Source organism: Phascolarctos cinereus, unplaced genomic scaffold (assembly GCF_003287225.1).
Source record: "Phascolarctos cinereus isolate Bilbo 61053 unplaced genomic scaffold, phaCin_HiC Scaffold_9;HRSCAF=440, whole genome shotgun sequence".
In the NCBI taxonomy this organism is placed as follows: Eukaryota; Metazoa; Chordata; class Mammalia; order Diprotodontia; family Phascolarctidae; genus Phascolarctos; species Phascolarctos cinereus.
In genome coordinates, this window is record NW_027556402.1 from 257796303 (window position 1) to 257820865 (window position 24563).

Below are 24563 nucleotides of genomic sequence, written 5' to 3' on the forward strand. Positions count from 1 at the left end.
CCATAGGTTGCAATAAGTTGACAGACCAGTCCCTGTTGTATCTACGGCGCATCTCTAATGTCACCTTGATTGACCTTCGAGGCTGCAAGCAGATCACCCGGAAGGCCTGTGAGCATTTCATCTCAGACCTGTCCATCAACAGCCTCTACTGCCTGTCTGATGAGAAGTTGATCCAGAAAATCAGCTAAAGCCCACTCAGCCCCAGATTGAACAGGAAACAGAAACCCCCTTCCCACTTCCCACCGCGGAGAGCCGCTCCCCACATTCTGCACGGGCTTCGAGGCCGGCCTCCCCCTCCCTTTGCTCTCCCGTCCCTGTCCCCTTCCAGCACAGCAGGATAGGTGTTCCTGCTGCCCAGCCCTACTCTGACCGAGCACAGGGATGACCCACCTGCTCCCTTCTCTCCTTCCCTCCCTCCCTCTGCTGGAAAAGGGACAGGGAAAAAATCACAGGAGGTGCTGTCGAGGTGCTCACTTGGAGACCAAGCTCATGGTTGGGGGTGCCATGCCAGCTTAATCAGCACAGCCCCCTGCCCCACCCTAGGCCACCCTCTCCCAGCAGGGCCGGGCTGAGCATTGTCCCTGGGAAGGAAGCAGCTTGCTCTGCTGCAGAGAGGGGCCCTGGGGTGTTCAGTGGTGTCTCCCTCGTCAGGCTCTTCCTGGCTTATGCAGGTGGTGGCACTGGCCACGGGAAGGCCAGACCCTGCAATCACACTGGTGCTGTTGAATTTCCAGAAACCTCCTCTGTGTCTGTCCCCACCCTCTGCAGCTTGACGCTGTCCAAGGCTCATAGCTCCACAAACACCATCTCCCTGTACTTTGCCCTGAGTCCGTGTCACGTGGCTGTGCACTTACTCAGCTGCTGCCCTGTGGACGTGCCAGGGCCGCCTCTGTTGAGAGCTGCTGTCGCTCAGCCACAGCCCAGAGCAGCCATGGGGGGGCTGGGGGGGGGGGCAGGACTCCTGGGCCAAGCTCCAGCCCCAAGGTCCCCCTGCTGAAGCCCCTCTCCTCTTCTTCCCCTGTTCCCCCAAGATGCTTTTTTCTCTCTTTTTCTGAAGAGGGCTTTACCCTGGGTGTGTGTGCTTGGAGGGAGCATGAGGCTTCCACAGAGCTGGGGGGTGGGGGGTGGGGGGAGGATGAGGACCAGGCCGGGTCCCTGCTCTTCCAACGGCCTGCGAGGGTCTTGTCTTTGTGTATAGTCTGGTGACTCAATCCTTGTTCTTCAGCTTAGAGAAATACTGCGCTTTGGCTCTCCCCCTGCACAGCCGCTAGGTACCTGCCCTCAGCCTGGACCCCCAGACCAGGGGCAGGGAGGGAGGGGGTGGTCTGCATGTGCCTGTTTGTGTAGGCTTTGGGGAGGCCTGGGGTTAGTGTGTGCTCCCTCCCTGCTACACCCCGGCAGCTGCCCCCCCATTCTTTTGCATTGAGCAGGCTGGTCCAAAGATCCTCTCTAGGGCAGCAGAGAGCTTTTTGCACTTTAAAAAGAAAGGAAAAAAAAGGTCGTGATTTCCTTTTTGGGTCAATATGGAAGTGAGAGGAGGTGCTCACAGCAGCTGCCTGTGGCAAGAGCTTATAAATGTTATACGCAAATTTGCACTCTGCTCCCCAATCGGTAAGGATGTTGATAGCACAACCTTCTCCCCTCTTCTTTCCCAGCTGCCCTTCAGTTCCCTTTCTAGACCCTGGTCCCGGGCTTTCCTCCTGACCGCCGCCCTGCTCGGGGAAGGGACGAGGAGGCAAGGCCAGCAGCCCAAGCCAGGCGCCAGGCGCACCCTTGCTCTTTCCAAAGCTGTAGTGGGCAGAGGGGACTCCCATGGTGGCCACTTACCCCAGTTTTGACTCCTGGCCTTGACTTCAATCTCCAGAAAAAAAAAAAAAAAGAAATGAGTCTCGGGGCGGGAGTGGGTAGGAGATGGCAGCCGGGGATGTTCTGGCAGATGTGCTCGTGATCCGGGCTGTGCTTTCCAAGGGGCGTGCTCCCTTCGGCCCTGACCCCCAGGCCCCAGCCCCCTTGGCACGGGGCTAGACGCAGAGGGAATGGCAGGGACTTGATTCCAGAGTGCCTCCGTAGGGGAACTTCTCTGTAAAGAACCCTGGGTATTGAGCAGAAACCTGTATTATTAATATTATTATTGCTAATGACCTGTAATTGGAAGCTTCCTGCCTTGTTTGGTTGCTCCTGTGGAAAATACTGAAAAGAAGACTTACTGTTTGTTTGTTTTTTGCCTTTTTTGTAAAAGGGGAGGTGGAGAGACCCCTTCACAGCAGGGATTGTGCCGGGAGAGTGCCTCTGACTTTGGGACATTTTCACCTGAAGAGAAATTTCCAAGCCGATTGGGGATTTTTCATTTTCAGCTTGGAAAAATGGAAGCATTTTTCCCGTGCACAGAAATGGGAGCCCACAAGCCGCAGCAGACGGACCTGGCTTCCCCCTGCTGGGGTTTGCTTTCATTTTGGAGGAGAAGGGAGGGGACGGTGGCTTTTAGAGGGGATGGGGTCACTCCCTGCAGTGCTGGTGGTGGCAGTTCTTGAGTTCCTGCATTGGGGCCGGGGAGGAAAAATGGTGACTTCAGTTGCAATACTTGCAGTCTGCTCCTAGACACAACCTCCCCAGGGAAGTCCACGGCTCCGGAGACAGCAGGGAGAGGCTCCCCGCCTCCTGCCTCCACCTTTCTGAGCACGGGGGTGAGAACCACAAAGGAAAGGAAGAAAAATTCTATATATATATAAATATATATATAATATAAAATCACTTGGTGATTAAAAATAACTGCTCCATAAATAAAACTCCTAAAGTCACTATGTTTAAAGGGTTTGGTTGTGCTTTTTGTTTTCCCGGAGAAATATTGTAAATATCTATTTTTTGTTGCTGATTTAGAGTCAATCTCCGATGTTGTGCTAAAAATTTAAATTAAATGTAAGCATTAAAGGGGATAAGAAGACGTCGTTGGCATCTCCACTGACACCTCGGGGTTCTTGAGGGCAGGGCAGGCGAGGAAGGAGAGCCATTCGCTGGGCCTGGCCTCCTTTCTTCCAACCCGTCCGCCCTTGGTTTTAGAGAAGAGCAAGACCGTTTTTGCTCTGGATATTATCGGGATGGGAAATATTTGTGTAATAAATTTTAAGATGGAAAAGAACTCTAATGGGACATTTTTATTTAGGTAAGGGTTCTTGGAGGGTAGAGGGTATTGGGGGCTTTTTTTGTTTGTTCGTTTGTTTGGGGGATTGAATAAAAGAACAGTTTTTAAAATTCTGCCTGTCATGGTGTATGCATGGTGTATGTCAGGGAGAGCCGGGTGAAGGAGGAAGGTAGGATAGCCAGCAGTGGGTGCTCTGACCTGGCGGGGGCTGGAGCACCAGCTGGTGGCCATGCCCGTCTTCACATGCTTTCCCGAGGCAAAGCCTTGGGCCTAGAGTGGGCCTGAAGCTGCCAACTTTGAGGGCACTGGGCTTGTGCGGGAAGTGCTGGGTAGGGTGGGCCACCCCCACTTAGGAGGGCAGCAGCGTTGTGGACGCTGCTCTCGGGGTCTCCTTCTTTAGTCATGTCCCAGACGTGCTCGGCTCCCTTGGCAGGTCGCCAGGTTGGCCCGGGTGTCCCAGATTGCTTGGCATCACCCACCAGCTCGAGCTCCTAAGCCCCTGAGTCCTTGGGTCTCTGCAGGGTGAGTCTATTCCTGAATACGCCAGTTCCAGAACCCTAGAAAGGAGTTCTCAAATTGAGTGGTAGGCAGCCACGGGCTTATCTCCAGAGGGGGAAACTGAGGCACACGAGGAATTTTGCTCGGGTTTTCTTCCTTGGCCCAGTGCGCCTTCCCTGTGGAGTGCTTGGCTTAGTGGGGCTGTAATGTGGTGGCCACATTTGCATGTTGAGAAAGAAATGAGACAAAATGAGGAGCTAAAGAAGAGGGTGTGGGTGGGGCTCCTGGGGGGGGGGATGATTCTGGGAAAAGCCCGAGCAGGATCTTCCAGGAGGGAGGGAAGATCCTGATTCTCTTGAAGATTCGCCGCCATCTTGCCGTGTCTCGGTAATGACCAGTTTCGTTCAGCAGAGCCGCTGGGCATCTCCCGCAGGACCGGCTTCCCCCGAGCCCCGCCTGTCCCGAGCGCAGAAGGCCTGGCAGTGGCGTCCTGAGGGAGAGACAGGTGTTGGAGACTGCCGCCTGGCCCAGCTCGGGGAAAGCGAGCAGGTTAACGTGGCTACTTCTGGGGAGGAGAGGCAGGCTCACCTCTCTCCTGCCACCGATCGCAAATCGCCAGCCTCTGGGACCAGGGCCAGAAGGAAACATCTGCTCCAGGTGCCCGCCCAGGCCTGGCCAGCCGCAGTGAAGCGGGGCCAAGCCCGCCCGCCCGCCCGCCTGCGCCAGCTCCGCTGACGTCAGCCTCCCCCTCCACACTGCGGCAAGAGCCACAGCCGCAGTGCCTAGCGGCCCCCACCCCAGCAGGAAGCTGGGGGCAGCCGAGTGAGGCCCGCCCCCGTGGCGAGCCTTGCAGCTGCCCCCCTCCCCTCGCTTCTCCCAGGGTGATCTCTGCAAACTGCTCACAGGCTTGAGAGAGAAGTAAAGGAGATGGGAGGCAGGAAGGAAAGGGGATAGGGGTGGGGGGAGAAACCAAGCAAGCAAATCAGATATTTACGGGGCCTCTTGGGACACTGCCTGCACTCACACCCAGAGCCTGCGGCGACGGGGGAGGGGACCCCGCCTCCAGAAGGTGGGAGGGGGGGCACAGCTTTGAGTGTGGGCTGAGGACCACTACTTGTGGGGGCGGGGTGGGGGAGCGGCTCGCTCTACTTTGGCCCCCCAGAAGGCAAAACTGATAGCTACTGGTAGAAGGTGCTAAGACGGGGCAGGACAAGCTCGCTCTGTAAGAGCTGCTCCCAAAGACTGGGCTGCAGCAGAGGCCAGATCGGGTTCCCAGGCAGAGCCAGGGCATCTGACCCCAAAGGCAGCTCATTCCTCGCCGTCCCTGGTGGGGCGGGCAGGCGAGAGTGTGGCCCCCGGGGGTCCTGACTCCACGGTCTGACCACAGCTCAGCCGGATGGAGAGAAGCTCGTCACCGGAGGAGACCGGCTCTGGGTGGGGCTCTTCTTGGCTCCCAGCCACGGAGGGGTTGTGAGCTGCCCTCCTGCTTCAGTGGCGCCCGCACACTTATCAGGTACTGGAGCGCTCTGAGCCGGGCAGTTGGCGGATACGGAGTTGTGGGGGCGCTTAACTGGGGCTTCCTGGTCTTTGTCCCGTACAGCCATGCCCAGTGGCCTCTGTTAACAGCACACCTCACAGATACGGCAGCTGTGCCCAGTATAACTCTGGCTGGGTCTCCACTAACCGGTCCGCTTTGCTGTTCATCTCTAAATATCCCCGGATGCTCCCCTTGACGCGAGATCTTCTGACCATGCTGTGGGGACGATGCGTGGTCACTGGGAGGGGGCGGGGTGGGAGACACCCCCCCCCGTCTCTCCCACTGGAGAGATGCCAATGGCACCCTGTTAAGAGCAGCATTTGCCAGGGGCTGGGGCCTCCCCTAAGGTGGTTGGCTAACTCCTGTCATAGGAACCACCCCTTTGTGCCCACTACCAAAGAGACAGGTAGCTTTTTGCCTGTTTGCCATTCTTCTGCATTCTGTGGGAGGGAGACTCTCCTGCTAATGCAGTTTCCACCTGCTAGAACCTGGTAAGGCTGCCTTGGGACGAGAGCAGCGGGGAATTGCAGGCGCTCACGCACAGCTAGCTACCTGAGCACACGTCAAAGATACAAGTGCGCTTTCCCAGCCTAGGGAAGGCGGCAACCGCAGCAATGGTGGCTTTCCTGTAGAAACCCAGGGCAAAACCAGACGTGAGGGAAGGAAGGAAGCCCACTCATTTCATGACATCTAGATGGGTGTTTCTACCCCCAGAGCCCTGGTGGCCTCATAGTAGGAAGCCCCCAACTGCTTTTCAGTCTCTCTCCCACTCCCCGAAGGGGCTCCTCCAAACCTCAGACCCCCTCAGACTTTCCATGGCTCCCCTCCCCCCACTCTCTCCACTGCAAACCTTGCCTCATATTTTACCGGAAAAAACTCGAGGCCATCCACTTCCTGGGAGCTCCTGTCTTCTCCTTCTCCCCTCCCCCACATCACTGGGATACCTGTTCTCACTCTGTCCCTTCACTCCTGTCTCTGATGAAGTGTCTTACTCCTTACCCTCTGCTTGCCCAAGCAATCCCATCTCCTCCAGCAGATTGCTCCCCTCTGTCACCCCCACCCTCCCTGACCACTGCCTTTCTCCCTACTGCCTACACACATGCCCATGTCTCCCCCATCCTCAAAAAACTCTCACCTGATCCTTCCATCCCCTATAACTATTGTCCGCCATCTCTTCTGCCCTTTGTGGCTAAATCACTAAGAAGGAAAGGAAAGGGGAAAGCATTTATGAAGCAGCTACCATGTGCCTGACACTGTGCTAAGCATCTTTTAAACATTATCTTATCTGATCCTTACAGCAACCCTGGGAAGTAACTGCTATTATTACCCCCATTTTTCAGTTGAGGAAACCAAGGCAGAGAGGTGAAGTGACTTGCCTGGGATCACTAGTATTGAGTCTTCCTGTCTCCAGGTCACAGTGGCCCCATCTAGCTAGAAGGCCATCTTCAGGAAATGCCTCCAATACCCCTCCTCTCAATCTCCCCAACTCCCTGCACGCTCCCTAGCGTCAGGTTTCTGACTTCATCCTTCAACCCAAAGTGCTCTAAGTTACTAACAGCCTCTTCACTGTCAAATCATTATAATGGCCTTTTCTCAGTTCTCCACCACTGTGACCTCTCTGCAGTTTTCTTTTGTTTTGGTCTTTTGCTAAGCAATGGGGTTAAGTGACTTGCCCAGGGTCACACAGCTAGTAAGCTATGTATCTGAGGTCACATTTGAACTCAGGTCCTCCTGACTCCAGGGCCGGTGCTCTATCCACTGCACCACCTAGCTGCCCCCTGCTCACTAGGTTTTCAGGACGTCCCTCTCTCCTGGCTGTCCTCCTACCTACCTGGCCATGCCTCCTTAGCCTCCTTTGCTGGCCCTTCATCCAAAGCTCACCTTCCACCTTATGCGTGTCCCACAGGGCTCTGTCCTGGGCCCTCTTCCCTTCTCCCTCCATACTATTTCACTTGGGGATCTCATCAGCTCGCATGGATTTAATGGCCTTCTCTGTGCTGATGACTCTTCATCTACTTACCCAACCCTAACCCTTCTGCTGACCTCCAGTTTTTCATCTCCAGCCGCCTACTGACCATCTCAAACTCATGGCCAAAACTGATCCCGGAGCCTTTCCCCACCTTCCAAACTTCCCAATTACTTGGAAGTACTGCTTTCTTCCCAGTCCTCCGATTCAAGACCTTGATGCCTCCCCCGCCCCCATCCAATCTGGGTTGTGAAGACCCATTGATTTTCCCTTCATCCCATTTCTTGGACATGCCCCCTTTTCTCCTCTGGCACTGCCGCCCCTGCTGCAATTCCTCATCTCTTCATGCCTGGACTGGGGCGATGACCCTCTGGTGGGCGTGCTTGCCTCCAGACTTTCCGCCTCCACTCAGCTGCTCAGGTCACTTTCCCGAAGTGAAAGTGCGACCATCTCACCCCACCCTGCTGCCACCCCTGCTCCATCCCTTCAGGGGCTCCGTCCTCTACTTGGTGTTCCAGGCCCTTCCTCGTGTCTTCCACCTCTCCCCACCAACTCTTGGGGCTCGGGATACTGGTTACCCTGTTATTCCCTGACTAAGAGCCTTCATTTCCAGACTCCAGGTGTTTGGAATGCTCTTCCTCCTCATCTCTGCCTCCTAGCTTCCCTGGCCGCCTTCACATTCCAGATAAAACCCCGCATTCTACAGGAAGCCTTTCCCCATCCTCCTCCAACTCTTGTGCCTTCCTGAAATCAGGAAGACTGGAGTTCAAATCCAGCATCAGACACTTAGTAGCTGTATGAAGTCACTTCGCCTGTCTGCCTCGGTTTCCTCAACTGTAAAATGGGGATGATAGCATCTACTTCCCAGGGTTGTTGAGAGGATAGAAGGACATAACTGGAGTGCGTAGAGCATGCAGGAAGCACTGCCTAAGTGTTAGCTACTGTTGTGCAGTCATTTCACTTACGTCTGACTCTTCACGACCCCATTTTGGGGCTCTCTTGGCAAAGACACTGGAGCGGCTTGCCAGTTCCTTCTCCAAGTCATTTTACAGATGAGGAAACTGATGCAAACGGGGTGAAGTGACTTACCCAGGGCCACACAGCTAGATCAGGAAGCCGTCCCAGCTCCATGCTCTGTCCGCTGCGGCGCCACCTAGCGGTCTTGAATGTTAACTATTAGTATTATGATTATTCTGTTGATTATTTTCTATTTATCCTGTAGAGCTTGTCTGCACATAATTTTTGCACGTTGTCTGCCCCATTAGTTTGTGATCTCCTGGAAAGCAGAGACTGTCTTCGCCTTTCTCTGCATCCCAAGGTAGCTGGTGGCGCGGTGGATAGAACGCTGGGCCTAGAGTTAGAAAGACCTGAGTTCAAATGTGACCTCAGTTACTAACTGTGTGACCCTAGGCAAGTCACTTCACCTCCGTCTGCCTCAGTAATGAGGATAATCACAGCACCTCCCTCATGTGAGGATCAAATGAGAGAACTTTTTTTAGAGCGCTTAGCACAGTGCGCCTGGCACACAGAAGGTGTTTAATAGATGCCTCTTGACTGACTGGCTATGCAGGCAAAGCATGGACTGACACGGGGCGACAGTCTCAGCTGCTGCTGTGATGACCCCTGTTGTCCTTGGATAAGAGATCCTGCAGTTTGGGCTAAAAGATCTTCTTTCACTATTGCAAGGTCCCTTCCCCTTGTCTCCTACCCTTGAATAGGCAATGTTTTCTTATATTTGTTGTCGTTATGATGGAGCTGCTTTTCAGCTGCGTCCAACTCTCGCTGACCCCAAGTGGGGTTTTCTTGGCTAGGATCCTGGAGTGGTTTGCCGTTTCTTTGTCCAGCTTACTTGACAGATGAGAAGGGTTAAATGACTTGCCCAAAGTCACACAGCTAGGAAGTGTCTAAGGCTGGATCTTAACTCACTGAGAGGAGTCTTCCTGCCTCTATGCACTGAGCTACCTGGCTTCCAATATAGTCCAAATGCTACTGTTTTCTCCCTTAGTTAATCCTCCTTTCTTCTCTGCCCCTCCCTCTTCTGTGAAATGCTTTTCTTATCCATCCTAAATTGTTACAGAATGCTGCTGATTGGCTGTGGGCTCTAAGTGGTGCTGAAAGGTTATCAAAACCACACAGATATTCTCTAAAGCTAAAGCTACTATCAGTGTGAGTAGGCTTCCTTAGCATGCTAAGAAACCTCACTTGGCTTTCCATTTGGCTTCGTATCTTCAACCCACCCTCAGACTACGCCCGATGGCCACACATCTCCCAAAGGGTCACATGCCTCTCAGACAAGAGGATTTCTCGACACCCAGGTGGCCATCCCCAGAACCATGTGCCCAGTGTTTCCCTGGCATCTTCTTGGGACTTCAGGGACAAGGTCACTCAATACTTGGGCCCTTTGGGAATAATGAACATCCTGGCTGCTTCTAGACATCTGGTGGCTGAGCTCCAAGAAGGCCTAGTGCTTTGAAAGGATAAAGCCTGTTTTAGCAAAAGACACAGACTGAGATTTGTTTGGACAGTCCAGAGCTGAGGTGAAATGTAAAATGCCTCATCGGCAGTCCTTCAAGCTGCTTCATGTTCTGATGAGTCTGAGAACCAGCCCCTATAATTACACACACACACACACACACACACACACACACACACACACACGCAGTACATGTGTGCGCACGCACATACAAGTTGCTTCTAAATCCTGTTTTAAGTCTTTCTGTCACTGTACATGGGGAGCCCTTTTTTAAGCATTTCTTTTCTTTGTAGGAAAGAAATGTCTATGCTATAACTGATTTACATTGTACGTTGAGTACCTTTTTACTCCCCACTTTGGGAAAATCTAGATATGAGCCAAAACTTAAGGGTGAGAAAGCAAAGCTGAAGCCTCCCCTTTGAGCGCAGGTGCTCCCCTGGACTGAATTTGGTTGAGACCTTGTTCACAGCAGAGAGGTCCCTCAGTGCAGAAGGGAGTGGCTGCAGCAGTCATTTCTGCATGGTAAATGGGGCATGCTGATCATGGAATCTTCTGAGCAATGCCAGGCTTGGCATGGGTGGGAGTGGAGAGGGGAGCACACACCCCTTGGGATACCCAAGGTCCAGAGTTAGCACATTACAGGACTCTTCTAGATGATGATTTCCCACAGCATCTCTCCACAGGATCCAGCCTTATACAAAGGAGAATCACCTACTTGGCCCACATAATTGAAAGACTAAAGCCAAGCTGTGGCTAGAAGGGAGGAGCATTACGTGTGGGTCTGTGAATTATGTCAACAGTGAAGGCCCCAATGGCAGTTGGGAGTGTTGATTCAGCAGCTGCAAAACAGATTCCCTTCCAGGAGGGTCCGAGCCCTCAGATAGTCCTCTGGGGATTAAAGAGGGTGGTAGTTACCACATTGTCAGAGCCACCACCAAGGTTTTCATTACCCTCTGAATCCTTGGCATCTGCTGCACATTCTGGGAGTGGGATGAAAGAAAAGCTCATCTACCCCTTGGGCATTTATTACACTGAGGCTTGCATTGGAGCTGGGACCCGAATTCTAACCCTTGTTACCCACATCTGGAGAAAGGGAGGGTAGCCTGGACTTGCCATCCTCACCCTAACCTCGACTTCTCTCTCTCCGGGCTGCTTCACCCACCTTGTCTCACCCTGGTAGGTATGGCCATGGTTATGTCCACGTGGCTGCTACTCGCTCACCCAGCGTCTGAGGAGTAACCCTGATGTGGAGGAGACCCATTCCTGCCATCCCCCATTGTAGCCCTCAGGCCTCCCCACCAATGCCATGCTTTCCATTTAGAGAAAACAAGTCACGATTATACTATTAACACTTAAACTTGAAAGAATTACTAAAGGCAAAAGCAAGAATGATTAGTAATCAATTAATCAAACCATATTAAGCCTAAATGATGTGCTGGGAACACAAATACCACTCCACTGGGGGGAGACAACAGTAACACATAAAATACAGAAATATCAAGGTAGCGAATACAAATCTATCAAAGCAGGTCAATATAAAGAAGTCTGGGAGTGAGGACACTGGGAATTTGGGGAATCAGGAAAGATTTCACCAAAAGATGAAGTCTGAGCTTGAAAACCAAACACAGGGGCATTTATATCTTCTCCTTGAGGCCAAAGATCATGTAATTGGAGTGGTCACATGGTTTCCTGTGCTTAAGGAAAATTATTTTGGCAACCGTATGTAGGATGGGTTTGAGTGGGGGAGAGACTGGAGGCAGGGAGACTAATTAAGAGGCTGTTTCAATGATCTAGGCAAGAGGTGATAAGGGCCTGAGCTAAGGTGGGAGCTGTGTGAGTGGAGAGAAGGGATTGGATGTGAAAGATGTGAAAGCAAAAATAGCCGTTTGGCAATTCCTGGGATAGTTGAGGGAGGGTGAGGAGACAAGTATAATATTGAGGTTGTAAACTTAAGACGATAGAAGGATGTTGGTGCCTTCAACAGAAATAGAGATGTTTGGAAGAGGGGAAATATAATCAGAACATTTACTCCAGGGAAGGCCAAAAGGTAAGAATGCTTGAAACATCACAGCCCACTCCTAATGCATTCCCCCACCAGTGTGCTCTTGTAGCACACAGCTACCTTTCACGGAGTGCTGAGAAAGTGTTACACTCTTTTAGTAGCATCAAGCTGGGGGCATAACCATGAGCCATTCATACATTTTATAACCACCCTTCCAAGGGCACAATTCCTATGAACCTGGGCCTTTGGAAATCTGACTTATCATACAAGAGCCTAATATAGTGACCCCTAGAGTCATACCTCCTCAATATCATCCATGCCAGTGATTAGCATTCCATAATCATTTAACCAATTAACATCAATTAGCTTTTTTTTTTTTTAACGAAAGGAAGATTTACTGAGAAGATAAAGCTATGACAGAAGTAGAAACATTTCCCTCGACAACACCCAAGGTAACAGAATCTTCTGTAACACCTCAGTACCTGGGGAGAGTTGGCTCGAATCCATAATTGGAACAAAGCATTCACCCCCAACCCAAGTTCATTTCCAAGCACAGCATAGCCCACAGGTGAATGGATCCTGATGGACCATCTTGGATCTGCTGATAAACTGTTGTCAACCTGGTCACCCGAGGCTTTCCTCCTCACCTGGCGTGGCTGGCCAAAAACTCAGGTATCCTTCAAAACTCTGCTTCCGTGGCCCTCCCTGTAGGAGGGTTTTCCTGGTCCCCCAGATGCTATGCCTCCCTCCAAAATCACCTCGAATTTACTTGTATGCATATTGTGTATACACATTTACATGGAGACAAAGTATACACTATTCTGTGTTTCTGTGATTTTTCCCTAATAGAATATAAACTCCTTAAGGTGAGCGTTTTCATCTTTGGCTTGACACATAGCAGGCACTTAATGAATGCTTATCTATTGACTGATTGCTAAATGATCTCTGAGATTCCTTCCAGTTCTAAATCTGTGATCTCAACTTTTTCCCTTCTCTGGGCCTCAGTTTCCCCCTGTATAAAATAATGGAATTGACTTAGATATCTCCAAAGAACCTTCTGAATCTGAAATACTGAAATTCAAAATGGTGAGCTAGTGATTTTCTTCCTAAATCTCCGGAGAGCTTGTGAAGTCTCAAATAAGGGACTTGGTGACCTTGGAATTTATGATTTTACATATCATCCTTTCTTTTTTGGCTAGTTTTCACTGATACTTACTAATTTTAGAATTTTACAAACACAGTAAAATAAAGGATAGGTTCTCTGTACATAGGCTTCAGCAAAAATAACCTCCTGGGGAAAGGCTGCAGGATGCCTCCAGAATTCATACCTGACTAATTTACTGAAATTGTTCTAAGGGAGTAAAAAAGAGTCCTTAGATAAAGAGGAACTGAGTGCTGGAGTCTGGTGAGGCTTTCAAAAAGGCTTTAGCAAGATTTGGGCAGCCAAAGATGGATGACAAGTTTGAGTCACTGTAATCACTGAAATAGAGACAGAAACAAAGGGTGGGGATAAGGGGATGCTCTTTTGGCTATGAAACACCTCTCCCATCTGTCTCCTGCCTCCCAAACACAAGCCTTCTCACCTCCCCCCCACCCCCACCCCTACTTAGAGAAAATAACATCTAGGCAAGTCTCCAGCTGGGCAGTTAACACTCATCTCTTCCAGGGAATCATGATACAAGCTAAGAGAGGAAGGAAGGTCAGTCTGCTTATCCCTAAAGCAGCCATTCTCAAGCTCTTCTGTCTCAGGACCTCTCTAGACACTTGAAAAGGAGCTCAGAGAGCTTTTGTCAATATTGGAAATTAAACCTGATAATTTTATATATTTGTTTGTTGGTTCATTTTATAATAATAACAATAAGCTCGTTACATATTGACATATATATTTTTTTTAATTTTTTAAAAAATTTTTAGGCAGTTGGGGTTAAGTGACTTGCCCAGGGTCACACAGCTAGTAACATATTGCCATATTTTTAAGGAAAATAATTTTATTTTCCAAAACAAAAAAAACATTTAGTGAGAAGAGTGGCCTTGTTTTACATACTTTTATGCAAATCTCTTTATTATCTGGCTCAAGAGAAGACACCTGGATTCTCCTATCTGTTTCAGCATTCACTTTGTCACACTATGCCTTTCAGGCTGAAGCCCATGAAGAAAATCCAGCCTTATGCACATATGTGGGTGAAAAAAAAAGAGGAGTGTTTTAATAGGTAAATAGCGTTCTATTATTTGGATGAAAATAGTTCTGACTGCACAGATCCCGTGAAAGGGTCTCAGGGATCCCCTACCTGGTTCTGGAGACCTTCTCCCAGAGGTCCACAGATCATACTTTGAGAACCACTGGTCTAAAATGTCCTCTTTCAACATCTTTTCCCTTGGAAATCCTACCCAAGCTTTTGGAGCAGAAGCTGTCAGACCCTTCACCCAACCCCCCTCACCAGAGTGCCACAGCCAGGTGGGAGCCTCAGAGGGCAGCTAATGTTCCCTCCTCAGGGCCAGAAAGTGATTGATTAGAACTATGTATAGCTATAAGCCCCCCTCTGGTATGCTTTCCCCATTGACTATCAGTTGATGACAGTGAGCCAGCTAGCATTAATTAGCTCTTAGAAACAGGCATGTGCTAAGGTGTGATAAAAAAAAACGGCTGGTACAAAACATTTTCCTCAACAGCCTGGGACAAATGCTCCCAGAAGTAGGCACTGTCTGATACCACCGATCCCCACTCTTACATTTCATCTTACTTTTTACTTTTAGTTTTGCTTTTTGGTGAGGCCATTGGGGTTAAGTGACTTGCCCAGGGTCACACAGCTAGTGTCAGTGTCTGAGGGCAGATTTGAACTCAGGTCCTCCTGACTCTAGGGCCAGTGCTGTCTCCTAGTGCGCCCCCTTGCTGCCCCCTCGCTGCCCCCTAGCTATATCTTATACTGCTTTCCCTGACATGGCCAAACTTGGCCAAGCTGGCTTCTCAGCTGCCATAGCTTACCATGTGCTGCCCCCCACACCCGATGAGGGCTATCATCACATTTCTGCCTTGGAAGTCTTGCCTTTTAAGAGACAGTCAGGTGGCCCAGTGGAGAGAGTGCTGCGCCTAGAGTCAGGATGACCTGAGTTCAAATCCAGGCCTGAAGCTCAAAGAATTCTTCATCAGAACTGTATTGAGAGGCACTGCTATTGGAGTCATTTGAACCTGACGTGGCCAGATCTTGGGCCAAAAGGAACCCTGAAGAAACTGGATTGTGAAAGGGAAGAAACAGAGAGTGGGTAATCTCAGGAGCAGCTCAGGACTTCTCCAAGAATTGAGCTACGCTCATACAGACTCCTTCGCCAAGACAACCCAAACCAAGGTAACCAGAACCAGAAAGAAGACCTTTCTCCCCTTCTGCCTGGGCCTGATCGAAATGGTACCATCAGGTTAATCTCACAACCTCCTTATCGCTACTCTCTGGATAGTTGACATTAACAGGGTATGTGAATAAAGATATGGAGGTATTAAAAAAAAGCCTCCGGCCCTGGATCCTTACTAGCTGTGTGACCCTACACAAGTCAGTTAAGCTGTGTCTGCTTCCATTTCCTCATGGGTAAAATAGGACAGTAAGAATACCTGCCTCAAAGGGTTCCTCTGAGGGTCAAATGAGACAGTATTAGCCTTGTGTCCAGCGCAATGCCTGGCATACAGTAGGTACTTCATAAATGCTTATTCCATTCTATCTTCTTCCTTCAAGCTGAAGTTTAAGGGACAATTCCTGGAAGAAAGCGTGAGCACCTGACGTGACCCGGTGGGAGCTCAAAAGAGCTGCCTCTGGCTGCGTGGGTGCCCCATAAGCCTTGGAAGGTCATTCACTCAAGGAGCAGCGCTGCTCCTGGACAGCCAGGGCTCTTCTTCCTCCTCAGAATAAGGATGACGATGAGCAAAAATAATAACGAAAGCTAGCATGTACATAGTGCCTTGAGGTTTATAAACCACTTTACCTATACTATCTCATTTAAGCCTCACAACAACCCTCCCTATGAGATAGGTGCCATTATTATCCCTAGTTTTTAGATGAAGAAACTGAGGCTGAGTGAGGTTTAGTGACTTGCCCAGGCTCACCCAACTAGCAAGATTTGAATTCAGGGCTTCCTGACTTCAAGTCCAGTACCCTACCCACTGCGTCAGGCCCCTGAGGCCTTAAGTTGGGCCTTCATAGGAGTTGAAACAAACTGAATTGAGGCCTTTTGCTTTCAACATTAATTGGCCGATTTGCTGCTTCTGTGGAAAACTCTAAATGCTAGAGGCCAAGTGCAATGGACCAGGACATGAGCATTATACTTACCTGTATGAACACTTATTAAATTGACCGCTTCCTGAGGGATTTTTTCATATTGTTTTCCCAACTTGCATCCTAAGTTGAAAAGAGTTTGACGGTGAGCCTGTCCATCCAGACATGCATTGCCCAGATTTCTACCCGCTTTTGAATGGACTCCTTTGTCCAACAGTATATATTTGTGGGACAGTCACAGCAGAGGGACAGTAAGCTGGGGGCCCCGAGTTGAAGAGGAGGATGAGACAGCGCTGACTTGCTGTCAGGAAATGTCCAAGCTCTCTCACTGACCTCAGGCTGCCCGTGAAAGCCAAGGCCCATCTTTCGGGTGCTAGCATTTTTATCACCGCTCCGGCTCTGCGGCAGTGAGACCCAGACAACCGCTGCCTGCAAAGAGCTGGAGATAAGCCTCACACAGGCAGAAATGGGAAGGCACAGGGAGGGTGTGAGTGGCTGCAAGGGAGAGCCAACAAAGAGCTCTAAGGAAGAACAAGAGTGGAGGACCCCGAGGGAAACCGTGGGGCAGGAAGAGAAGGCGGGCTGGTCATGGGGGGAGGGGAAGGCGGCAGGTGGACAGCCAGGGCTTCCACTGGCACATTTCAAGGCCAGGAGAAGGCCTCCACAGGGCCTAGCATGCTGGCTGGACCCCCTAGGACACCCAGGGTGGGCAATCCCTGAGACCCCCAGATTCCCTGGAGTATCGGAGTCTCTGCAGCATCTGGCTCAATGCCTGGCACACAGTTGGTATTTATGGAACTAGGTCACACTCATTGTGCTCTAGTCTATTTGAATTACTGTTATTACTTCCCTCCTTGGCCCTGGGGTGGTGGGAATGATTTAGAGAATGAGGGGTAACTCAGCTTCTGAAGGTCATGCCTCTACCTCTCATCAAGAGCTCCAAACAAGGGAAGCAGGTTGGTAAGACCCTCAGGAAGTGGTGGATCTGAGCATGGGCATGCCAGTGCCCCGACTTCCCTATTTCCTCTTGGTTTATCTTTAGGTAACTTCTTCCCACTATTCCTTCCTGGTGCAGGGATGCTCCCAACTTCTGCTGTTTTCCCCTTGAAACTAAGAACTTCCAGGAGGGCCACGTGCTCAGATGACACTTCAGTCCACACCGCAGGCTCCCACAGCAGCAGGAGAGCAGAGCCTCGATTGGCATCAGAGACCCAGGGTGGGAGAGGGGTGCAAAACCGGAAGAAGACTCAAGAAAGGCGGTTTCCAAAACCCCTCAGCAGCTGATCCAGATCCCAGAACGACTCCCAGTTTCTCTCTTGCTTTTGCTGTTCTGGTCTCGGTTCTAAAGTCAGACCCGTACCAATCCCCCATCCACTTTCTGTGAGCCGCAAGCATGGCGGAAGGGTCTGGCAGAGGCTTTGTAGAGGTGCTTGATTTAGTTTCCAACTTCTCTACATTAAATACACAACACGGCTAGAGAACATTGGCTGCTTGCATCATTTGAACTTGGCTAGTTGAGACTGAGCTGGAAGCATTTCCCAGATACAGGTTGAGTCTCAGAGATTTCTCTAACTATGTTTTTGAGCAGTGTTTCATATCACACCACAGCTTGGCTGGTCACACTAGGAAGCTTGCTCATGCCTTCCGATGGATCTCCTGCACGCGCTCCAGAGAGACCTAGGGGAGACCACCAGATTCTTGGCGAGAGGATGGTGGCATCTTGTGGACAAGGTATCGATTGTGCTCTTTTGCTGGTTAATGAAAAAAGTGACATCCCGTCTTTCAGCAGGCTTACTGAAGAAGGCAGCTGGTATAGCTTGCTACCATGTATATGAGCAAAGGCAGCAGATGGGGGGGAGCAATCCAAGGCAGGGGCTTGGCGGGGCAACACCGGAAATGGCATAAAGGACAAGGCACTCCAAAGAAGAGGACAGCAGAGGCTGAACTGGCTCACCGAGAGGTCAACCTTGGGAAAGAAGGAGAGTTTAGCCGGTGCTGGGGTCGCGAGCTAGGAAGGCGCTGAGGAGTCCAGGGGTTGGAGGCCGCGGTGAGAAGGAAGAACAAGAGTTTGCAAGGCAGAATGACAACCGATTGTGACCAGATAAGGGCATTTCTAAATTTAGGAACACTCGTGAGCGATGGTGAGAGCACAAGTCTGAGTACAGGAGAAGGTCGTGGGAAACGAGCACGTTCAGGAACCGAGAGGATACAGTCAAATAAAGAAGTGCTTGAGTGAGTTTCACTGTTCGCTGAAGTATGAGGGCAGGATTGAGGAAGAGAGAAAGACTGTGACCCAGGCACTAAACTCCTCAAAGATGAAGGGGCACGTTCTGGAGGGTGGCAGACAACAGCCAGGAGGATTTTTGGGGGGGGTAGATGTGATGTGCGTGGACCTCAAAGGGGGAGAAGTTACCGCAGGATGGAAGTGGGGGGAGACCCTGGAAGTGGCAATGGCGAGCAATGGGATGACAGCTCCCCTTCCCAACCAGCGAGTGGGGGCAGAATGGAAATACGGCTTGTGCTGGCAAGGGAGGCCAAGGAGGTGGGTCATTCATCAAGAGGGAGCTGAGTCTCAGGGAGAGCCAGAAGATGAAGGAGTGAGGAAGGCAAAGATTTAAGGTGAAAGCAAGTTTGTTACCATGTGTTCTAGAGAGCACAGCAGAAAGGGTGGCCAGCTTTAGAGTGTGACACTGAAAGTAAGGGTGGGGAGGGGTTGGATTGATGGGGTTGGGAACAAGGGAGGGGGCAGATGGGGATACAGAAGCCAGGCCAGGACATAGAGGGAAGAGGAAGAACTGGGATCTCTGTTCCCTATGGGTAGGAAAGTGGGAAGAGAGGTTCTTCTCTCAGTCAATATACTCTTGTTAAGCACCTACTATGTGCCAGGCATTGTGCTAAGCACTGGGGATACAAAAAGAGGCGAAGCAAAGTTCCTGCCCTCAAGGAACTCACAATCTAATGAGGAAAACAACAAGAAAACAAATACCTACCAAAAAAAAAGCTCTATTCAAGATAAATAGGAAATAATTAACAGAATGAAGGCACTAGAATTAAGAGGAGTTGCAGAAGGCCTCCTGTAGAACATGACCTTTTAGTTGGGACTTAAAGGAAGCCAGGGAGGTCAATAAGTGGAGATAAGGAAAGAGAGTATTCCAAGTGTGGGGGAAATGCACAGAGCTGAGAGATGGAAGGGCTTGTTTGTGGAAAAGAGGAGGCCGGTGTCACTGGATGGAAGAGGACGTTTGGGGCAGTGAGGTGAAAGAACACGAGAAAGACAGGAGGGGGCTGGGGTTATGAAGGACTTTGAATGTCCAACAGAGGATTTTGTATTTGATCTTCGAGGAGATAGCCTCATTGGAGTTTATTGGGTATGGGCAGAGTGAAATAGTCAGACCCGGGCTTTAGGAAAATCACTTTGGGGCTGAATGGAAAATGGACTGGAGTGGGGAGAGCCTTGAGGCAGGCAGACCCCCCAGCAGCTATTGCAATAGTCCAGAAGTAAGGGGATGAGCGTCTGATGCACCAGGGGGTGGAAATGTCTGAGGAGAGAAGGGTGTGTGCTTGGGAGATGTTGCAAAGGTAAAATCCATAGACTTTGGCAACTACTTGGATATGGGAGCGGGGTGGGGGCCTGAGAGATAGGAATGCAGGATGATCCGGAGCCTAAGGAACTTCGAGGACGGTGCTACAGTAACAGGAAAGGTAGTAGTGAGGGAGGGTTTGGGGGGGAGAGACAGTAAGCTCTGTTTTGGACGTGATGGGCTTAAGATGTCTACTGGACATCCAGTTTGAGATGTCTGAAAGGCATGCGAGGAGACGCAAGACTGGAGGTTATTATAACACAGGGAGGGTTAGGGCAGGACAGGTAGATTTGAAAATCATCAGCATAAAGATGGTAATTAAATCCATGGAAGCTGATGAGCTCACCAAGAGAAACAGCGTAGAGGGAAAGGAGAAGAGGACCCAGGATAAAGCCCTGTGGGACACCTAGGTTTAGAGGGTTCGATTTGGATAAGAATCCAGCAAAGGAGACTCAGAGTAGTCAGACAGAGAGGAGAAAAGAGAGGACAGTATCCCAAGAATCTAGAAAGAAGGGAATGTTAAGGAGGGGAGAGTGATCAACTGTATCGAAGGCTGCAGAGACCGTAGTATTGATAACTAAAGCAATATAGTTAGTATTGTCATTTTAATTATATTGATTCAAACTGCCCAGGAATGTTTCTCCAATTATTTGGACTGTCTTTATTTCTGCAAGGGCTTTATAGTTGGACTTATTATAGTCCTTGGGTAAAGCTTGGTAGATAAATGCTCAAATACTTCATAACTTCTGCAGTTATTTTGAATGGGATTTCTCTTTCTAGCTCTTTCTGCTGGGCTTTGTTGGTTATATTATTTTAAGTAATTTTTAGTTAACCCTTTACAATTCTTCAAGTACCCCATCACATAATTTACAAAAAGAAATACTTGTGTCCTCCTCGCCTATGCTTATTCCCTCATTTCTTTTAACTGTCATCCTTACTTTACCCTCGATCTTATCATAAAGGCCTCTAAGTTTTCTCCATTATAAAAAATGTTTGCTCTTGGATTTTAATAAATATTATTTACTATATTCAGGAAAAATTCACTTATTCCTCTGGGGCTTACTGGCTAGGCTGGTAGCAACATCTGGGTTGGAATCCTAGGGTCCAAGGTTCTCATGGCTTAGGGTCCCAGAACTGAAAAGGACAAACAAAACAACCCATGTCTCAGGGCCACAGGACATAAGGGTAGGGGAAGGTGGCCCTTGAGCCTTTCATTCACCCAGCTTACTGAAGTTCTCCTGCTGTGAGTCCTTCCCCTGGATATTACAGGAAAGAAAGATTCTTGGCCTTTAAAGACACAGACAGTTCTGGCTATGCAGCCAATGGAAGGAGGCTGCTCCCAACCAAGTGGTAATCCAGCTCAGAATATCTACCCATGCACCAGGTTTCCTGTCTTACAGAAGCAATTCCATTTCCCACATGACTGTCTCCATTTTAAGTGGTCTGGGCATGTGCCAAACTCCTACTACGCAAACGTGTATAGTCAAGAAAAATAAATTCCCCCATTGACCATATCCAAGGGAAAAAAAAGTGTGTCAATTTGTACTATGAGTCCCTCACCTTTTTACCAGGAGATAAGTAGCGAGCTTCATCATGATCTTCTGGAATCATGGTTGCTCCATTGCCTTGATCAGAAATGTTCAGCTTCCCTGGCCCTCTTGTCTTTCTCTTACCCAGAGCCCAATCTCGGGTTCTTATTCTTTCTTCCTTTTCTTTTAAATCTCTTTTCAAAATCCACCTTCCTTGGTTAAAGTTTCTTTTGCTTAGGACTGATCCCTCTCTTAAATCTATCCTTTGATTCTTATTCCTCCTTCCCTTCTCTCCTTTCCATATTTTTCTGTTGAGGGAAATATATTTCTATACTCAACTCTATGTGTGTTTATCATTCCCTCCTTTGACCAGGCCTGATGAGAGTGAGGTTTAAGTGTCTCCTACTCTCCCCTACCCTTTCCCCCTTAGTTGTATAGACCTCTACTTGCACTACTTATACAAGATATTTCCCCCATCCCTCCTCTCCCTTTCCCCCTCTTATTCATCTTCCCTCTCTTTACATTCTTCTTTTAAGACAATTAAAACAAAAGAATCACTCCCAGACCTTCTGTCTAATTACACTTTCTCTGTGATCCTGGATACGGTTCAGGGAGGACACATGTATTATCTTTCCCATATCAGAATATAAATAGCTTTTCTTTATTTAGTCCCTTATGACTGCTTGTTCATGTTAACCTTTTTATGTTTCTCTTGACTCTTGTATTTACACTTCAAAGTTTCTATGAAGACCTAGTATTTTCATCAGTAGTACTTGGAAATCTTCTATTTCATTAAAGGTCCTTTATTCCCCTAAAGGAGTTGATTCAGCTTTGCTGGGTCAATTTCTCTTGGCTGCAAGCTAGATCTTTTGCCTTCTAGAATATCCTGTTCCAAACTCTCCTCTTCTTTACAGTGTTGTCTGGTAAATCTTGTATGAGCCCTACTGTGGCAACTTGTTTACTTGAATTCATTCCTTCTAAATGTTTGCCCTATTCTTTCTTTGCTCTGGAAACCCTGGATTTTGATCGTGTTGCTCCTGGGAGTTTTCATTTTCTGTTTTTGTGTGCGTCTGTTTCTTTTTTTTTTTCAGGAGGTAACTAGTGATTTTTTTAAATTTCTAATTTGCCCTCTGGTTCTAAGTTATCTGGGAAGTTTTCTTTTAAGATTTCTTGAAATATGATGTCTAGGCTCTTTTTTTTTTTTTTGGTCATGGCTTTCAGATAGTCCAATGATTCTTAAATTCTCTCTCCCTAATCTGTTTGCCAGGTTAGTTGTTTTTGCAATGAGACACTTTACATTATCTTCTATTTTCTCTTTACTTTGTTTTAATATTTCTTGTTCTCTTATGCAGCCATTATCTTCTATTTGGTCCATTCTAATTTTCAGGAAGTTGGCTGCTTGAGTAAGGCTTAGTACCCCTTACATCAAGCTATTAATTTCCTTTCTAATTCTTTCTCCCATAGTTCTCATTCTTTTTCCAATTGTTTCCTCATTCTCATTTCATTTATTTAATTAAATTTTTTTTTTTTAGGCAATTGGAGTTAAGTGACTTGCCCAGGGTCATGCAGCCAATAGTATCTGAGGCTGGATTTAAACTCAGGTCCTCCTGACTTCAAGGCTGGTGCTCTATCCACTATGCCACCTAGCTTCCCCCTCATTTTATTTATTTAAAAAAAAAATCTGAACTCTTTTTATTTCTTGTTTCTTCTCTTCCAGAACTTCTAGTTGAACTTGTACCCAAATTGTAGTTTTCTTTGGGGCTTTTTTTGGCAGATGGTTTTGGAGTCATTTTTTCCCCCTGAGTTTGCAGTTTGAATGTTCCATTAACCATAATAGCTTTTTATGGTAGGATTCTTTTTTTGTTTGCTCATTCTTCTTGACTTCAGACTTTATGCTAGGGCTGGACTCTTCACTCTTCTGGAGGAAATGCCTGGGCTGAACGTGTGTCCTCTTCGGTCTTGCTCCTGCTTTCTTGGGAGTATTGTCTTATTTCAGAATCTCAGTTATACCTCAGGTGGAGGACTTGAAAGCTGTCAGCGCTTCCATTGTGGTCTCCTTCGGGGCAAAGTCTGCTCACTGCCCTCCTGTCTAAGTTCTGTAAGTTCCTGACTTGGGTTTGTATCTGAGCAACATGCTTATGGGCTTGCCCCAGTTACAGTTCCAATAGATTGCTTTTTAACACAGCCACTATCAACCAGCTGGAAATCTCTTCTGACTCAGAGTGACTGAACTGTGGTCTGGGGTTCCTGCCCTGGGCATTCCAATGCAGGCTTCAGACTGGTCTAGAGGGTGGAAGTGAGAGCCTGCCTTTCTCTTTGGGTCAAAGCTATACAGCTAGTGCTGGCTTCTGAACTGACTCCTCACTCAATACACAGTAGAAAGCTTACACCCACCCCTCACCCTGGATTCCTGCTCCAATGCTCAGGTCCCCTCTTCAGTCCACCCTGGATCTGTGACTCAGAACTGGTTGGCTCACAGTAGAGCCACCACTGGTCCCTGCTCCTTCACCCTTCACGAGGTCAGACCCCTCTGCACTAAACCTCTCCTTGTCCTGGGGCATGATCTTTCAGTCCCTCCACCGGAATGCTCCAAGTTCCCAGGTAGGCCCCACCCTCAGTGCCAAAAGACCTCTCTGTCTGTCTCCCAAGTTAGGCTAGGAAAACTGACTCACTGTGAATTTTCATTGGATTTCCTGATCAGGACTTGGTCCGAGGTGTTTTCTAGATCCATGTAGAGGAGGTGTGGGTGAGAGCTCAGCTGTGTGTCTTTCTGCTACTCTGACATTTTGGCTCCACCTCCTGATTCTATTTTTACTTTGTCCTCTGGTTCTTAGAATTCAGGCAATTTTCATGTACATTTTGTTGAAATATAGTACCCAGACTTTTTTGTTCTGATTGTGGGGTTTTTTTTTTTTAGATAACCTGATGATTCTTAAATCATCTCTTTTGGACCTGATTTCTAGCTCAGTCGCTTTTGATCTTATATTCATAGATTATCCTCTGTTTTTTATAGTCTTTTTGTTTGCTTTTAATCTTTCTGGTGGTCGTGTTTTCTGTCTTAGCCGTTCTAATTTTCAGGGCAGCCAGTTCTCAGGCAAGGGTTTCCCCTCCGACGTTCCTTATCTCATGTAGTTTCTTCCAGACACGGCTGCAGTCAGTCCCTGTGGCCGCGATGTTTTTTGCTTGGAGGCTTTACTTGGATTTGCTAGTCTCCCTTACAGTCCAACTGCTGGGCATCTCCCAAAACAAGTATTTCCTTGTGATTGTTGGGATTTTCCTTGGTTTCCTCATTTCATCCATCCCAACATAGAGATTGTTGGGCCTGCAGCTAGGTGGTGCAGTAGAGAAAGAACTAGGTCTGAAGTCAGGAAGACCTCAGCTCAAATTTGGCCTCAGACACTCACTAGCTGCGTGACCCTGGGCAAGTCACTTCCCCCTGCTTGCCTCAGTTTTCTCATCTGTCAAGTGAGCCGGAGAAGGAACTGGCAAACCGCTCCAGTATCTTTGCCAAGAAAACCCCAGATGGGGTCACAGAGAGTCAGACATGATAGCACAACAAGTCTAAAGCAGGGATAATAA

General features: G+C 48.8%; 1 protein-coding gene and 1 long non-coding RNA gene across 4 annotated transcripts in view; one reads left to right on the plus strand and one right to left on the minus strand.

Moving 5' to 3' along the window:
* The window catches only part of KDM2A (lysine demethylase 2A), a 98562-nt gene extending 95753 nt beyond the window's left edge, over window positions 1-2809 (plus strand). For all 3 annotated transcript variants that reach the window (XM_020968124.2, XM_078148110.1, XM_020968126.2), the window contains one exon: window positions 7-2809. In XM_020968124.2, the coding sequence (XP_020823783.1) occupies window positions 7-188 (182 nt within the window). In that variant the 3' untranslated portion in view covers window positions 189-2809. The remainder of the gene's footprint in view (window positions 1-6) is intronic.
* LOC144455116 (uncharacterized) lies at window positions 1725-23763 on the minus strand. The gene is made up of 2 exons (XR_013483785.1): window positions 23657-23763; window positions 1725-4127 (listed from the first exon to the last, which is right to left on the minus strand). It is a non-coding gene; the product is annotated as an uncharacterized LOC144455116 (long non-coding RNA).
* Between the last annotated feature and the right edge of the window lie 800 nt (window positions 23764-24563).